The sequence below is a fragment of the Bidens hawaiensis genome, unplaced genomic scaffold (genome assembly GCF_021521415.1).
Source record: "Bidens hawaiensis isolate Kalapana, Puna unplaced genomic scaffold, B.hawaiensis_p1.1 tig00008161_1, whole genome shotgun sequence".
In the NCBI taxonomy this organism is placed as follows: domain Eukaryota; kingdom Viridiplantae; phylum Streptophyta; class Magnoliopsida; order Asterales; family Asteraceae; genus Bidens; species Bidens hawaiensis.
The window spans coordinates 286,183-304,916 of record NW_027491582.1 but is presented as its reverse complement, the minus strand read 5'-3'; the positions used below and the strand labels follow the sequence as shown (position 1 = coordinate 304,916).

The 18,734-nt window shown below is 40.6% G+C and overlaps 1 protein-coding gene across 1 annotated transcript; it reads left to right on the top strand.

Annotated features, from left to right (window-relative positions):
- The first annotated feature begins 13,063 nt into the window (after positions 1-13,063).
- Positions 13,064-13,694, top strand: LOC143637262 (uncharacterized). The gene is made up of 2 exons (XM_077104694.1): positions 13,064-13,329; positions 13,421-13,694. Exons 1-2 carry the CDS (start codon positions 13,064-13,066, stop codon positions 13,692-13,694), a joined length of 540 nt encoding a protein of 179 aa, XP_076960809.1.
- The last annotated feature ends 5,040 nt before the right edge of the window (positions 13,695-18,734 follow it).

The following is an 18,734-nucleotide window of genomic DNA, read 5'->3' as shown; positions in this document are numbered from 1 at the left end:
ACCATGTTCAACAAAGAAGGGTTAAACGTCGGAGGTGTGGGTGAAGAGCTCATGCGCGCAGCCTTTTTCCAAAATGTGAGGTGTGATGACCACATCTGCACCCTTATAGGTAGAGATAGCATGCCTCAAAGCTGGGAAGCCATCATGAAGGCAGCTAAACGCTATGCGCGAACATAAAAGAGCCTAGGAAAAGAGTTAGCGCGCAATGATGCAAGAAACGATATCAATAGAGCCCATCAAGGTAAGAAGATCACATCCGTCTAGTCGTGAATAAACCAAGAACCCTAGTCAAGAGATAATACTCCTTACGAGTTGCCCAAAAACAAACATCCTTGGCAAGCATTCTCCTCCAGTAGGTGGACACCGTTGACCTAAAGCTCCGTACAAATCATGTATACGGAGGGAATCCAATTTAAAAAACCTCCCCCATACAAACCAGGGGAAAACGCAGACACCACACGGTATTTTGACTACCATGAGCAACATGGTCACACGACGAACCAGTGTTCAAACCTGAAAGATGCCATAGAGGCGTATGTCAAAAACGGAAAGTTGGAACACCTAGTAAAGAATATCAAGGGAAACGGAAGGCAGCCTCCAGGTCATGATGGCGGAAGGCCAGGAAAGAAAATTAAAGACCTCCATGCTAACATGATTTTGGGTGGGGTCATAAACAAGAAGCGCCAGAAGATAGAAAACGCAGCCTAGAAGGAAGAACATGTCATCTTTCCAGAGATAAAAGGCGGAGCAAACAAAAAAGTGTCGCTAGTGATCACGGCTGTGTTTGGACATTATAGGACGCCCCGTTTCTTGTTGATGCGGGAGCCACATCCGATATAATGTATCACCAATGTTTTGACCTCTTGGAAGACGATGATAAGCGCCGTCTGGTCCCCGTTAACCCCCTAATAACCTATTTCAATCAGAGCATTGAATACCCGTTAAGACAGTTAACATTCCCGTTTTCAATAACGGAGGACTTGGATTTCCTCATCATGGAAACCCCCACCCCCCACACACACTATGATATCATCTTGGGAAGAGAAGTAATAGGAGACTTTAACGCTAACCCGTCAACAGCTCACGAGATACTGAGGTACCAACCCCCACAGGAGTAGCAATGATCCACATTAACAGGGAATGTCACGTGGCAGACACAAGCATCCCGCCAAAGAAAATGATGAGATTAGACATCCCAAAGGAACCAGAAAAGTGGGTCCTTAACGGGAAGTTCCCAGACCAGAATGTTACTATCGGATCTTCTCTCTCAAATCCCACCTGGTTAGCACTAAAAAGGCTCCTCATCAGCAACTTAGATGTGTTCGCCTAGACATTGACATACATGACCGGAGTACCAAGATCCAAGACAGAACACCGATTGAAAGTAAATCTAGATTTTGTCCCAATAGTACAAAAGCGGAGAAAAATGGGACGAGAACAAGCGAAAGCTTGTAATGAACAGGTGCAACAACTTATAGATGCGAGAATCGTCCGCGCAATCCATTACCAAACATGGGTAGCCAATCCAATTATGGTACCAAAGGAGAATGGTCAATGGAGAATGTGCGTTGACTTCAAAGACCTTATCAAAGTATGCCCTAAATATTGTTATCCCATATCAGAGATTGATATAAATGTAGACGCACTGGTACCTTTTCAGTACAAATGCTTCCTACACGCTTATAAGGGATACCATCAGATCCACATGGCGGTGGGAGACCAGGACAAAATAGTGTTTCGAACAACCAATGGCACATACTGTTACATGATGACGCCATTCGGACTAAAGAACGCATGATCCACATACCAGCGCCTAATGGATAAAGAATTCAAAAACCAAATTGGGATAAACTTGGAGGTTTACATGGATGATGTGGTAGTCAAGAGTGACGTTGAGTCAACGATGTTAAAAGATATCGAAGAAACCTTCAACACACTCCGCAAGATAAGCATGAAACTACTCAGGAAAGTGCTCATTTGGGATGGAAGAAGAAAAGTTCTTAGGGGTCATCGTCACCACGGGAGGATTCAAAGCGAATCCAGAAAAGATTGGAGCGGTTGTCAAAATGCCCTCTCCAACAACTATTAAACAGGTCCAAACATTGAATGGGTGGTTGGTCGCGCCTCGAAAAGACGCAAGACGCAGTTTCGATGGACGATGGAAGATGAAACTGCATTTCAAGAAATCAAAGCCCGACTGGCAGAACCCCCACTGTTAACGTCGCCAAAGCCCAAGGAACCGCTGATAATGTACTTGGCCGCCTCTAACAGAGCAATCAGCGTTGTATACCTAGTAGATAGAGACAACATCCAAACACCTATCTGCTACATTAGCCGCACATAAACAGACGCGGAAACCAGGTACTCCACATTGGAGAAACAAGTACTGTCAATAGTTCAGTAGACGCGCCGATTGCGAAGATACTTCCAAGGACACCCAATTAACGTTCTCACCAATTATCGGCTGCAAAATGTGCTAAGCAAGCCAGAGCTTTCAGGAAGATTAGCCAAATAGGCAAGAGAATTGAGAGAATACGCAGTTGAATACTGTCACACCCGACCAAAGGCGGCGGAACATGCCGGGGTGCAACAATTGCTCATAAATGCATGACACTATTTAAAACGACAATATTAACAAACTCATTTCATTTCACAATATCGAAAATGTCACATAACCAAATATTCATAAGTAACATACAACAACATATAACATAATATAGCAAATCAAATATTGTTCATTTTTGCTAATATCCTAGAGGTATTTGTGACGTTTTCTTCTCCAAACTCCATAATCAACCTAGATGCAAACCTGTAACATTTCATAAAATAAAATTTATCAACACAAAGGTTGGTGAGCAATTCAGAAGTTTGAACATATAAGTATATAATAAGAAAAGCCACAAAACTTGTATACAAAACAATAAATAAGAGCAATAACTTGGATAAATAGATAAAATCGCTAATAGATTTACGTTATCGACACCTTGCTATGAGGGGATGCCAAATAGTCTCGGATTATATCGTTATCGTTAATTGCATTACGTTAACGACACCTTGCTATAAGGGGATGCCAAATAGTCTAGGATTTATAGATCAACCAACCAAAAACGATAAACACATAGGCATATAATCATAGAACACCAAATCGAGCATTTATTTTACTAAGGTAGACAAATAACGTTTGTGGTTTAAGACCCAAGTATAAAACATTTAGTTTAGATAAGATGAAATGTCACCCCACAAAACAAAAGATGGAAAACGGGGTATGAAAGTTCGCACGTTCAAGTAATAACTTGAAAGATCTTAATTTGGAGATTTTCCGGAACGACGGATTTAATGTATGGAGCCTAAATAAAAGAAATTCTTGGATTTAGAAAGGTTGTCTTGAAGATCTTTAAATAAAATAATTGTTGCATAAAGTAAATAATTAAAGTTCAAGGTTTAAAATGTTACTATTTAAGAATTTATAATAATAACCCTATAAAAAAGTAAGTTTGCTCGAAACCGAGTTAAAGTATCTAACCTTAATATTTACTTAACCAATGTTAATTAATAAGGTGGGAAAAATGCAAGTTCTTTTGGGATAAAGATACTAAAACGGGTCTTTAACGAGTGTTCGGGTTGTTGGTTCGGGTCTTGATAATGGTCAAACCCAAAGTCAACTTTCCAAAATAATGAATGTTATGAGATAACTCAATAAAACTTATTAAGACTTAACCAAGTATGTAGTTTTATTATTTTAGAACTAACAACACACGTTAAGCGAGTGTTCGGTTTTGTCGGTCCAAACTATGTTATGAGATCATGTTGGATCCAACAATTCCAAGTACTTAAGAAAATAATTAAAATCAGTTTGTAAACTATTTTTAAAGAACTATAGAAGTCTTGATAGCTAAAAACACACTTGTGTGTCTTAAGCGAGTAAAAATCGGATCGGTTCGGTTTCCATCTCACAACAAGTTCATATATGGTTTCCACATGCCCAGATATCATAGATCTTGTATAATAATGTACAAATGAAAATATTTAAGTTTTACAACCAAAAAGTCAAAAAAAAGTCTTTTAAGCAAAAGTTCGGTTTGGTTCGGTTTCCATCTCACAACGAGTTCATAGATGGTCTCCACATACCCAAGACTTGTAAATGTGACAAACACACTAAAATGAGCAGAAGTTAAGCAAGATTAATATGTATAAACAAGTTATATAAGTATATATATATCAAGAACACGAAGTTCTCCATGAAGTCTTGCCTTACGAGGCCCGAAACCTCTCCAATCGGAACCGGAGAAGTAACAACCAAAGGTAACAAGGGGTATGTATTATATATATGTTGCAACATCAAGCTTCAAGTAATAAGAATTAGTTAGAACAAGGTTAGCTTTAGTTTGACATTAAGTAGTCCAAATAGTAAAATGTTGAAGATGAATACATAGATTTGAGAGAGAGTTTGGAGAAGATGAACAACCAAAGTGGTGTATGGAGCTTTAATTTTATAAGGTAAGACTATGGTTCATTCGAATAGGGTAAAAATGCATGTGATGGTTGAAATAGTCAAACAAGTTTTTGGTAAATGACAATAATAGTCCCCAAAGTTTGTTTTAAGTCATTTTTTAGGCGTTTTAAGGACCGAAAAGGATGTTTTCAAGATCCAACAAGTGTAAAACAATATCGTAACATAAAAACTATCATTTTGATTATAACAAAAGCTTCGGTTTACAAAATGGCTCGGTTTACACAATAAAAGATTACAAAACGAATACAATTTGAGACCCGAAATTAACGAATGTCAAAGTATTCCCTACTTTAGGAAATTTCGTCCCGAAATTAAGACGAAGTCGACGATGCGAACAAATGTGGATACTTCTCTTTCATTGTGTCTTCTCGTTCCCAAGTAAACTCTACGCCGCGTCGTGATTCCCATCGAACTTTGACTAACCGATTACGACTACGCTTGGTTTTCTTCTCGTTGAGATCCATGGTCTCAACGGGTTGTTCAACCATGATCATCGACTTATCGACATGTACTTCGTTGAGAGGTATATGGAGATTACCCTTGGCTAATTACTTTTTAAGATTCGAAACATGAAATGAAAGGTGAACACCGGCAAGTTCTTCCGGTAGTTCGAGTCGGTAATCCACCTTCCCAACACGTTTAAGAATTTTGAAAGGACCAACGAAACGAGGAGCTAGCTTCCGAAACGGACTACCCCCTTCCAAGGAGATACTTTTAGAAGGACAAGATCGTCAACATTAAATTCGATATGTTTTCGTCGTTTGTCGGCGTAACTCTTTTGACGACTTCTAGCGGCTAGGAGGTTCTTACGGATCTGATCAATGACATCGGTAGCTTCTTGGATCATTAGGGTCCCGTGATTTGAGCTTCACCGATTTCTTTCAAACTAATCGGGGAACGACATGTACAACCGAAAAGAGCTTGAAATGGAGCCATATCAATGCTAGAATGGTAGTTATTGTTATAGGAGAACTCGATGAACGGAATGTGAGAATCCCAATTCCCACCGAAATCAAGAACACAAGCTCGTAGCATATCCTCGAGTGTTTGAATCGTACGTTCGGATTGACCATTCGTTTGAGGATGATAAGAGGTGCAAATATCGAGACGTGTTCCCAAAGCTTCTTGAAGTGATCGACAAAAATGAGAGGTAAAACGGGCATCGCGATCGGAGATGATAAACAATGGTAAACCGTGTCAACACACAATTTCCCGAACACAGATTTGAGCAAGCTGCTCGACAGAATACTTTCCGCGGATTGGAATGAAATGAGCGGATTTGGTCAATCGATCGATGATCACCCAAATACTATCGTTGCCTTTTTGGGTGTTAGGTAATTTGGTGATAAAGTCCATAGCAATGTCTTCCCATATCCAAACGGGAATCGGTGGTTGCTCGAGTAGACCAAAAGTTCTTTGGTGTTCGACTTTGACTTTTGAGCAAGTAAGACATTTAGATACATACAACGCTACGTCCTTTTTCATACCCGGCCACCAAAAGGTAGCACGAAGATCGAAATACATCTTATCCGCACCAGGAAGAACGAAATACCGCGAATTGTGAGCTTCGTCGAGTATACTAGTACGAAGGTCATCGCAATCGGGAACCCACAAACGATTGAGAAAATACAAAAGACCATCAGATTTGGTTTCGAGTTGAAGTTCGGCTCAACATGACATTTCATCGTACATGTTACCTTCTTCAACGGAGGTACGTTGAGCTTTAATGATACGAATTTGAAGATCGGTTTGAACAACAACGCTTAGAAGCATAACAGATTTAACATTAACCTTTTGACTTTGGGCATCGGTGACAACATTCGCTTTACCGGTATGGTAGAGGATTTCGCAATCGTAATCACTAAGTAATTCGGCCCATCGTCGTTGGTCAAAAATATGTTGAAGGCTTTTATGATCGGTAAAAATCACACATTTCGTACCATAAAGGTAATGTCTCCAGATTTTGAGAGCGAAAACGACAACACCAAGTTCGAGATCGTGAGTCGTATAGTTCTTCTCGTTGACTTTTAGTTGCCTTGATGCATAACCGATGACTTGACCTCGTTGAATGAGAACACAACCAAGACCTTGATGGGATGCATCGCAAAATACAACAAAATCGTCGTTTCCATCGGGAAGGGTTAGAATAGGAGCATTGCAAAGCATGTCCTTAAGAGTACAAAAGACTTCTTCTTGCTTTGAACCCCAATCGAATGGTTATGTGTGAGGGAGGTAAGAGGCAAAGAGATCTTAGAAAAATTCCGGATGAAACGCCGATAGTACCCGGCCAAACCGAGGAAGGATCGCATTACCGTGGTAGTCGTTGGAGTTTTCAAATTCTTAAAGGCCTCAATTTTAGCGGGATCAACATGAATACCCTTGTCGTTTATGATATGTCCCAAAAATTGAACTTCCTCGAGCCAAAATTCGCATTTGGAGAATTTGGCGTAGAGTTGTTCGTTTCTAAGGAGTACGAGAATGGTACGCAAATGATGTTCATGTTCGGCTTTGGATTTAGAAAAGATAAGGATGTCATCAATAAAGACAATAACGAATTTATCAAGGAATGGTTTGCAAACATGATTCATGAGGTCCATAAATACCACCCGCATTTGTTAACCCGAGGGGCATAACCAAACATTCGAAATGTCCATATCTACGGAAAGCGGTTTTAGGAATGTCTTCTTTGTGAACACGCAATTGATGGTAACCCGATCGAAGATCGATTTTGGAGAAACAAGTTGCGCCTTGAAGTTGGTCGAATTGGTCGTCGATCCGTGGCAAGGGATAACGATTTTTTTATGGTGAGTTTGTTAAGCTCTCGGTAATCGATGCACATACGAAACGAACCATCCTTCTTTTTCACGAAGAGAACGGGAGCGCCCCAAGGAGAAGAGCTTGGACGAATGAAACCTTTATCGGAAAGTTCTTCGAGTTGGTTTGATAATTCTTGCATTTCTGACGGGGCTAGACGATAAGGAGCCTTGGCCACGGGCATCGCCGGGCATATGATTGATACGGAATTCAATCAAACGAACGGGAGGAAGACCGGTGACATCATCGGGAAGGACGTCGAGGAAATCACGAACGATAGAAATTTCTTGGATTTTCCTTTACGTTTTGTCTTTTGTCACCGCGAGAGCTAGAAACGGAACATACTTTTGGCGTAAGTGCATTTGCGATTGGGCGCATGACATAAGATTTAACCTTCGAGAAGTAGTGTTGCTGAAGACTTTAAGAATTTTACCGTTGACAAGCGGAATGTGAATGAATTTATCGAAACAAACGACTTCGGCACGGTGCAAAGTTAACCAATCCATGCCTACTATGACATCGAAGCTTCCTATTTGCATTGGGATGAGATCGTTGTAGAATTTATGCTTGGAGAGAATGAAAGAACAATCGCGGATGACGGAATTGATAGTAATAGAATTGCCATTGGCGACTTCAATGGAGAACGGTCGGAAAAGCTTAGTTCGAGGCATCGCATGTTTCGACTCAAATTTCAAAGAAATAAAACTTCTATCGGCACCGGTATCAAATAAAATAGAAGCCAAATGACATTTCACTAAAAACATACCGTTCACGACATCGTTAGCCACTTGAGCTTGATTTGCATTCATCATGAAAGATCGCCCTTGGTTGCCATGGTTGACTTAAGGTGCTTGTTGTGGAGGTGGAGGTGGTGCTTGGATTAATTGGATGGGTTGGATGAGTGGTGCATTGAGTTGGGGAATTTGGGGTTGGTAAGTTTGAACTTTGTAAGCTTGGGTTTGGTAGTAGGGTATGGTCATGGTTTGGTTAGCAAAAGTGAGGCGAGGGCAATTGTTGCGGAAATGGTTAGGATCTCCACAATTGAAGCAAGCTCGGGGTTGGTTTTGTGGGTAGGGTGCACATCGGTTTTGGGCATTTTGGAGGAAGGTTCTTGGTTGGTTAGGTTGGGTTCGTTGGGCGGATCGGCATGTGGTGTGGAGGTGACCAGGTCGGTTACAAATGGTACAATGGCGACAAGGCATGTTTGGTGGGTGGTGAAGTTGGCAAGTGTTGCATAGCGGGGCGGTATCAGTATAGGCTCTTCGATTTGGTGGTGGAGCTTGAGTTTGTTGTTGAGGTTGGGTAACGACAAAGTTTCGGTAGTTGGATTTGGGTTTCTTGTTGTTGTTGTTGTTGTTGTGACGGGATGAGTTGAAGTAGTTAATGGCTTGTGGTGCGGGTTCAACCTTGGCTTGCGGTGCGGGCTCGGGCTTGGCTTTCTCACTCGGTTTCTTGATGGTTAGAGAACCCACCTTCACATGATTTTCCGATAGCGTACCGGCTAAAGTGATGGCGTCCTCAAGATTCACGGGTTTGCTACTCATAACGGAGTCCCGGATTTGCATTGGTAAACCCCAGTGTATTTGTCAAGCTTGCGCTCGGTCGGGGTAACCAAATGAGGGACAAGAATGCTCAACTCTTATAAAGGGAGTGAATAAGCGGCGTTATCACCCCTTTCTTATTTTAGGTTCCAAAATTCTTCCTCAAGATTTTGGAGCTCGTGTTTGGGACAAAATTTCTTCATCATAAGCGCCTTGAGATTACAACACTAAAAAGTTTTATAAAACCACGTTGGAGTCTAAACATGTGCACGTTCACCGCGACTTTTTCATGTTTTCGACTCAAATAATGGTAATAACACAATAAATAGAGATACAACGTCCTGTCAAAACACTAGTCTACGAACCACCGTAGTTCTATTGTTTTAACACCGAAAATTAGAATGGCGACCGGAACGCTCGCATTCGACTACTTAAAGTATTAACATGTATAACCCGATTTGTGGCTTAGAAAATGAGCACTATAACTCAACCATCCCAGGTAAGTAATTCACCTTCGATCCTCGGAATCATTTTGTCAAATGGTCGTTTTACAATGTCTCGTTTTTTGTGATGGCTAAAAACCCGATATAAAGTTATAAACGCAACCTTTAAGGGATTTGAAACAACGGGATCCAAGTTAATCTTGTAATCCATAGAACACAATAAAAATCTACTTTTTGCATTTTAAGGTAAGGATACCTTGGCAATACTATGAAAGTGTGTGTATGTGAACACTTAGGATATTGATGAATTCTAAACAAATTTATAAATAACATGCGATATGAACAATCAATTATAGAGTGAACACGTATAAGCACACGTATAGGACCCTAAGCATAACAATACTAGGTCGTTACGATTAACCACCTATCCTATTGTCAAGGCTTTGATACCAATCTGTCACACCCCGACCAAAGACGGCGGAACATGCCGGGTGTAACGATTGCTCATAAGTGCATGACACTATTTAAAGCGACAATATTTAACAAACTCATTTCATTTCACAACATCGATAATGTCACATAACCAAATATTCATAAGTCAAATACAACAACATATAACAAAATATAGGAAATCAAATATTGTTCAATTTTGCTAATATCCTTGAGGTATTTGTGACGTTTTCTTCTCCAAACTCCATAATCAACCTAGATGCAAACCTGTAGAATTTCATAAAATAAAGTTTATCAACACAAGTGAGCAATTCATAAGTTTGAACATATAAGTATATATAAGAAAAGCCACAAAACTTGTATACAAAACAATAAATAAGAGAAATAACTTGGATAAATAGATAAAATCGCTAATAGATTTACGTTAGCGAAACCTTGCTATGAGGGGATGCCAAATAGTCTAGGATTTTATAGTTAACGTTAATTGCATTATGTTAACGACACCTTGCAATAAGGGGATGCCAAATAGTCTAGGATTTATAGATCAACCAACCAAAAGCGATAAACACATAGGCATATAATCATAGAACACCAAATCGAGCATTTATTTAAGTAAGGTATACAAATAACGTTTGTGGTTTAAGACCCAAGTATAAAACATTTAGTTTATATAAGATGAAATGTCACCCCCCAAAACAAAAGATGGAAAACGGGGTACGAAAGTACTCACGTTCAAGTAATAACTTGAAAGATCTTAATTTTGAGATTTGCCGGAACGACGGGTTTAATGTATGAAGCCTAAATAAAAGAAATTCTTAGATTTAGAAAGGTTGTCTTGAAGATCTTTAAATAAAATAATTGTTGCAAAAAGTAAATAATTAAAGTTCAAGGTTTAAAATGTAATTATTTAAAAATTTATAATAATAACCCTATAAAAATGTAAGTTTGCTCGAAACCGGATTAAAGTATCTAACCTTAATATTTACTTAACCAATGTTAAGTAATAAGGTGGGAAAAATGCAAGTTCTTTTGGGATAAAGATACTAAAATGGGTCTTTAACGAGTGTTCGGGTTGTAGTTTCGGGTCTTGATAATTGGTCAAACCCAAAGTCAACTTTCCAAATAATGAATGTTATGAGATAACTCAATAAAACTTATTAAGACTTAACCAAGTATGTAGTTCTATTGTATTAGAACTAACAACACACGTTAAAGCGAGTGTTCGGTTTGGTCGGTCCAAACTATGTTATGAGATCATGTTGGATCCAAGAATTCCAAGTACTTAAGAAAATAATTAAAATCAGTTTGTAAACTATTTTTAAAGAAATATAGAAGTCTTGATAGCTAAAAACACACTTGTGTGTCTTAAGCGAGTAAAAATCGGATCGGTTCGGTTTCCATCTCACAACAAGTTCATAGATGGTTTCCACATGCCCAGATATCATAGATCTTGTATAATAATGTACAAATGAAAATATTTAAGTTTTACAACCAAAAAGTCAAAAAAAGTTTTTTAAGCAAAAGTTCGGTTTGGTTCAGTTTCCATCTCACAACGAGTTCATAGATGGTCTCCACATACCCAAGACTTGTAAATGTGACAAACAAACTAAAATGAGCAGAAGTTAAGCAAGATTAATATGTATAAACAAGTTATATAAGTATATATATATCAAGAACACGAAGTTCTCCATGAAGCCTTGCCTTACGAGGCCCGAAACCTCTCCAATCGGAACCAGAGAAGTAACAACCAAAGGTAACAAGGGGTATGTATTATATATATGTTGCAACATCAAGCTTCAAGTAATAAGAATTAGTTAGAACAAGGTTAGCTTTAGTTTGACATTAAGTAGTCCAAATAGTAAAATGTTGAAGATGAATACATAGATTTGAGAGAGAGTTTGGAGAAGATGAACAACCAAAGTGGTGTATGGAGCTTTAATTTTATAAGGTAAGACTATGGTTCATTCGAATAGGGTAAAAATGCATGTGATGGTTGAAATAGTCAAAAGAGTTTTTGGTAAATGACAATAATAGTCCATAAAGTTTGTTTTAGTCATTTTTAAGGAGTTTTAAGGACAGAAAAAGATGTTTTCAAGACCCAACAAGTGTAAAACAATATCGTAACATAAAAACCATCACTTTGATTATAACACAAGCCTTGGTTTACAAAACGGATCGGTTTACACAATAAAATATTACAAAACGAATACAATTCGAGACCTGAAATTGACGAATGTCACAAATTCAAACCCAGACCCATGATCAAGGGCCAAGTTTTGGCAGATATCATAGCAGAAGTACCTGCAACGCGAGAAACCGAATGTCAGTGAGACCTAGAGCCCCCCGCCGAACAACAGAAAGAACAAGTCTGGCAACTGTATATAGACGGGGCGTTCAATGATGAAGGCTCAAGTATTAAAACTCGAAGACCCAGACGGCCATGAATTCGTGTACACAATACGCTTTGAATTTTAAACCACGGACAATGATGCGGAGTACGAAGCATTTCTGGCGGTCTAAGCATAGCCAAGAAATTGGGAGCCAAGCATTTAGAAGCCCATGTTGACTCAATGCTAGTGGCAAACCAGATCAAGGGCTCGTATGAGGCCAAGATGGCCTCATACTTGGCACATGCTAAACTGCTGATGATGAGCTCCACTATATGCAAAATCAAACACATAAAGAGAAATTATTATTATAAACAAGCAGACGGCCTCAGCAAATTGGCATCGGTCAGCTTCGATCACCTGGCAAAAGATGTTCGGGTGGAAAACCTAGAAAACCCATCTATCAACGCCATACAAGTTTGTGTAATCTCCACAAATACAACCAGCTGGATGACGCCAATAATCAACTTCTTGTCGTCATGATCCTACAGTTCATATGGAAGAGGTCAGGAAGATACGCCATAAAGCACTAAATTATCAGTTGTAAGATGGTATTTTATGCCGGCAATCTTACATGGGACCACTCCTCCGATGTGTGGATCCCCAGGACACGAATTACTTGTTGCAAGAAATACACGATGGAATTTGTGGGATTCACGCAGGCCCAAGAATGTTAGTGGCCAAAATTATGAATGCAGGATACTATTGGCCTGGCATGCACGTGGATTCAGAAAAAGAACTACGCCGATGAAGTGCATGCCAACACCATGCACCAAAGACCTTCAGGCCAAAACACATGATGATACCAGTAATGTCCGCATGACCAATTCAGAAACGGGCAATTGACATAACATGACCATTCCCTGAAGCGTCGGGCTGGTGAAATTCTTAATAGTCGCAATAGACTATTTCACCATGTGGATGGAAGCAAAACCTGTGGCCACAATCAATGCCGCCAGCATCAAGAAATTCATTTGGGAATTCATCATATGTCATTTTGGATTACCAATGAACGTGGTCAGCGATAATAGAACACAATTCGCGGATCGGCACAATAGGGCTTGGCTTGCAGAGTTAAACATAAGCCAAACATACTCTTATGTGGCATACCCACAAGGGAATGGTGAAGTGGAACACGCTAATCATAGCATCGTTGGTGGCATAAAACAAAGACTGGAAGGGTACAAGTCAGGATGGATCGACCGGCTTGTACATGTCCTTTGGGCCATCCGCACACAAAAAAAACACAAGTAATGCGAAAACACCGTTCAGTTTAACTTATGGAACTGAAGCAATGATCCCAGCGAAAATTGGCTTACCGTCACCAAGGGTTCTATTATCAAACGACAACGAAAGCAAAGGGCGCCTAGATTTAATGCTTTTGGAAGAAAGAAGAGAGTTGGCCGCAATGCGTGAACAGAATTACAAGTGCCAACTTCAGAAATATTATGATGCAAAAGTGAAATTCTGCGAGTTCAATGCAGGAGATTACGTCCTTCGCAACAACGAGGCATTAAGAGCACACGCTCTAGGAAAATTGTCCTAGGCAAAGGCGCATATGCGATGATGCAACTCGATGGCTCGCCGGTCCTAAGAACTTGGAATGCGATGCAGCTGCGCAAGTGCTATAGGTAAATCGATTTCAACTTCTAAAAACGGGCCAAGGGCCATTGACAATGAATGAAAACGATACCCTGCATTTACCAACTCTTAGCAAAAAAATTGGGTAACAAATATATAGCGGGACACGATTCAAGAAAGTCCTTCATTAAATTAAAAATAAATATTTACAAAAAGCGGATACCAACATCCGCCAAACAAAGTACAAAGTCTAATTACTAGATTACTATATACAAATCTAATCCACGCGGGGAGAGACTTCATAGTCAACGACATCGTCCAAATTCTCCTCCACAGGATCTCGCGGCGTTGCAACATCATCGCCAGCTGAAGAAGGGCTCAACTGAGTTGGTTCCAACAACTCCCTCAGCAACTTCACGCCATTTTCTTCCTTGGCGTATTGGGAAATGACAGAAAAGATGGGGAACGAAAGCGCATCATATTCAGCCTCAGCAGCTTGGTATTCCGCTTCCACATCAACGCCATGGAGCACATAAGCTTTAGAAGGAAGGTGATCTAGAAATGCGTTATCGCCTCTTGGAAACCAGACTTATGCCCCAGTTGCTGCGCAGCAGTGACAAGACGCCCAACGCTCTTGGTCATGTCGTCGTATGTAATAATGCGTTAGGCAACCTAAAAGAAAAATCTTCAGTATAGAATTAATAATATAATAAGAAAAAAAGAAAATAAATACCTTGCGGATTGCATGCTTTAGCAACCAATCGCGGTCGTTGGCAGCAGCGGCATACTAAGCAGTCAGCGACTCAATAGTCTACTCACGAGTGGCGATCGCATCAGCCAAGTTCCCCGCATCCGCCTTCCTTAATGCTGCTTTAGCCTCTAATTCGTCAATCCGCTTGCGAAGATTAACGTTCTCTTGCTCGTGCTTGGCAGAAGGTTCCTTTGCAGCATGAGCCCGACTGCGTGCGTCAGCAAGATCTTCATTGGACTTCTTGCACGCAGCCTGAAACTCCTTATAGCGCTCAGCGCGCTCACGGGCAGACTCCACCAAGTCTGCCTCAGCCTTGGACAACTTCCCTTCAACAACAGCTAGAGCCTGGCGGTCCTCTGCTGCTTCCTGGCCCGCCCTCCCTGCGGCTTCCTCACCATTCTTCACAGCAAGTTCCATCTCTCTCATGGAGGCAGTAGCCTCAATATTCTCAGCATCGAGAGCTTGGTTATCACGAATTAGCTCAGCCACACTGGAGAGACCCCGGACATGATCATAAATGGCATCAGACGCCAAACTATCGCGGAGTTGGAACTTACGGGCAATGTGTTCCCCAGGCGGGAATACATGCTCCAGAAACTCAGAACAGACGGCGGGATCTTCAAAATTGGCGTTGCGGGTAATCTTTCATTTAGGCTGGTAAGCTTGGTTGGCTTCAATGGAATCGCGGGGATTCATATCTACATTCCCCGTTACACCACCAACACCGCCACTGCTACCCCCTTCGAAATCAAAAATTTTACCACTAACAACCGCCCCAACGTCAAAAGGAGGCGGTTGAACATCTCATCTCCGTCAAGAACAAAGGTCTTACCCGACCAGGATTCCTTAGATTTTAGGAAGCCAGCAAATGTTTGGGGACCAGATACCCCGCCCACTGACTTCCCAACTGAAACCTCTGACAACTTATCCACAGTTGCCTTCATCGGTTAAAAAATCGACGCCATAGTTTGGGCCTCAGACGAAACAACCAATTCCGCCGTCACAGGTAAAGACGTCACTATTGTTTCAGCCTCCGACGGGCCAACCATACCCTTCATCATCTGCAAAGTCATTGATTGGAGTACGGGCATCGCCTCAGACAAGTTACCCACACTTTTCACCATAGGAAAACTAGTCACAGCGCTTGCCGCCAAAGAAATGGCACAAAAGACATTCTAGCATATTGCCCTTTCATCGCAGCATGCGCCTTCATGGGCTCTGAAATAAAATTAGATTAGATAACGAATATCAAACATGTAAATAGAACGTATGATTCTAGATACCTGGAGACTTAACCAAATCAATTAGCTTCACAAACCCATTGAGTCGGGGCTTCTTGAAGAGAGGAGTTTCATCCTCTTCCTTATCATCTTTCACCGCTATAAACCCCACGTGGTGTGGGACAGTGAATGTTCCGCTATTCACGGTGGGGTCAAGTGACGAACCATGGGATACGTTGGTATCCACAACGGTTCCAGGCTGGAAGACTGAAGGCGTCACAATACCTGCTACAGCCTGAATTGGGATGGTGGCGAGTGGACTGGTGTCCACAACAGTTCCAGACTGAAAGACTGAAGGCAATGGGATGCCTCCAGTGGCCTGGCTGCTAGTGGTTGGTAGTGAAAGCGGGACGGCAGCAGCCCCAAACGAACCAAGTAATGTCGCCGACGAAGCTAGAGGCAATCGAAAAGGAACGTCAGACACGACGACTTCATCATCTTCGTCATGTTCGAGAGCCCTCTTAGAAGGACCTCTCAGAGGTGCAACCGCCTTCCAACCACCACCTTGTGCAGCCTTCCCGCAGCATTTAGGAAGGCACATAATATGAGACCGATTACCTACAAAATAAAATGAAGAAAAAGTGTCGCTCAACTAACAAAAAGCAGAACATATTAACTTACCCTCTTTTGGGTTAACAAATCTGAAAGATGACAGCAGCCGTGGCGATAGTGACTGCCTCATATGAAGAGGAAACACAAAGTTAGAAGCAGTCCTTGTAAGGATAGGCTCCTCCCGTGGACACAATTCCCGTCGGAAGTGGATCTTCATACCCTCAGGTGAGGGCTGCAGCAACAACAGTGGGTCTTCCACCTTTGCAAAAACAAACATTTGAGAGACATGAAACATATGTCGGAAAAGAGAAAACCAGTAGTTCGTTACCTTGACCACTATTTTTGGATGCAAGGAACCATCATCACATCACTCCAAATGCGACTCATCCCAAACAGCACCAACACACGCTCCAGATACGAATGACGTGTGGAAAGGCTGGCATGTAAGGTGTTAAACCAGTCCGTCCCGGAATAGGGGAATGGTATAGGCTCCGGAAGCTCTTTGACATCTACAAATTGCATCACATGATGAACCAAGCGCGCAGTGACGTAGAAGAAAATACTCTTCCACTCATGTAAGCTCTTTGGCGCGTCAAGAGCGATGGCTTTGGCGCTAGAGCGGGTAAACAAATTATACTAGCCTTGGGAGTAGCACCAATGGTAGAAAGCCATCAACTTGTCAGCCTAGGGTGTAATACCCAGGCAATGACAAGTATACTCGAAATGGCGAAGACGCGCCATCCCAAGGGGATGTATGTCACACCCCGACTTAGGGCCTAGGTGTGTGACCAATAGTTGGTACCTATTTTGTATATATATCAGAGTTGCGGATTTGTTTAAGCGGAAGTCTTTTAATATAAAATATTCATTTATAAAATACCGGGTTAAAATACCCGTTTGATGTTTTATAAAGCTTATTTGATAATTATACTCTTTTTAGCGGAAGTCTTGGATAAAATATTATTATATTGAAAACTATGGTTGGGATACCCGTTTGATTATTCAAATACCTTTCTTTAGAAAACACAATTCTTTATAATATTTTAATATAAAATATATGAGCCATCAGACAACATCTAATGACTAATTCTCCAATCTTCTATTCTGTCTTGCTTGTCTGTTCTAACCTTTCTTGTCTTCCTGTAAAATGGGTTGAAAAATACGTCAACACACAGCTGGTGAATATCACTGACTCTTTGTAGAAATCTTTTCAATTCCTTTGTGAAGCCAACAATAATACCTTTGTGACTACTCATTAGGCACAAAACTCAATTGGGATAAAATTACCCTAAGTACATGTACAATTAGTTATATACACAATATCATTTCTCTAAACAGTCCCGTAGACTTTCAGAGGCATGTTGATGATATGCATGGCCTCGGGGAACTCCGAGTCACCATGTATGAATGGATCCAGACACACATATACTTTTAATCAGAGTGTCCGCTTCTTATTATTGTAACATAAAGTTTTAAGGATTCATAGATCCTATGCAAACATTCTGACTCTAAAAGAGTTTGTAAAAGTTTAGGGCGTATTCACCTTTTCTATTTATAATCAGTTTCTGATACTGATTCCTGTTTTATGATTTCTGCTTCTTGATTTGTTACCTCGGATCTATAGTACGAGAATAACCTTTGTATAAATAACTAGATCAATGATCTAGCTTCAGACCTTTAGTCTGTTTTTGTATAGCTTTAACCTTGATAAAATCATTTGTTTATAAAACAGTTGGACCTTTAGTCCTTTTGTTTATTTACTAATTATATGTTACGTTTCTTCTTCAGGAAGAAACATCTATACTGAGTTTCTTTTTGAAGAAGAAACATTAATTTAACTATATCCTTTTATATAAGTATTATATTTCTTAATAATAAAGAAATACTATTCTGACTATATCCTTTCTATATACATGCTTACGTTTCTTAATCAAGAAGAAACAACATTTTGACTATAACCTTTGCTTAAGAAAAGTTATATTATGCTTAATTGTAATCAAGCTTTGGGCTATACCCCCGACTATGGTCAAAGCCATTTATAATAATAAAATAATAACATAGACATAACCCTTACCTCGCACGGGTATTCGGAGTTAGATTTAAAAACTTATCGAACAACACTTCTACCCTACATCGCGTATCGGGGGTTAAACCGTCAGAACTTCGGAGCTTGGCACGTACTACGAAAATAGCACGTAAAATGATATATAGAGAGAAAGTATTCTAGAGAGAGAAAATGTTTTGGCATGTGGGAGAAGGGTGCCGTGACCCTCCTTTTTATAGCTGAAATTGGGTCCCATCGCGATACGCGATGGACCCTTTCCTTAGCAGTCGCGTATCGTGATGGCAGGTGACTGACACGTGTCTGTTGACTCAGCCCTAGCGTCTGCCACGTGTCACCCGGATGCGACACGTGTCGCTG

What these genes read in the sequence shown, in the direction of transcription:
- LOC143637262 (XM_077104694.1), top strand. Translation starts at nt 13,064, where the DNA reads ATGTGGATGGAAGCAAAACCTGTGGCCACAATCAATGCCGCCAGCATC. An exon ending in ATAAAACAAAGACTGGAAGG is followed by an intron (nt 13,330 to 13,420) that starts GTACAAGTCAGG and finishes AACACCGTTCAG; the next exon opens with TTTAACTTATGGAACTGAAG.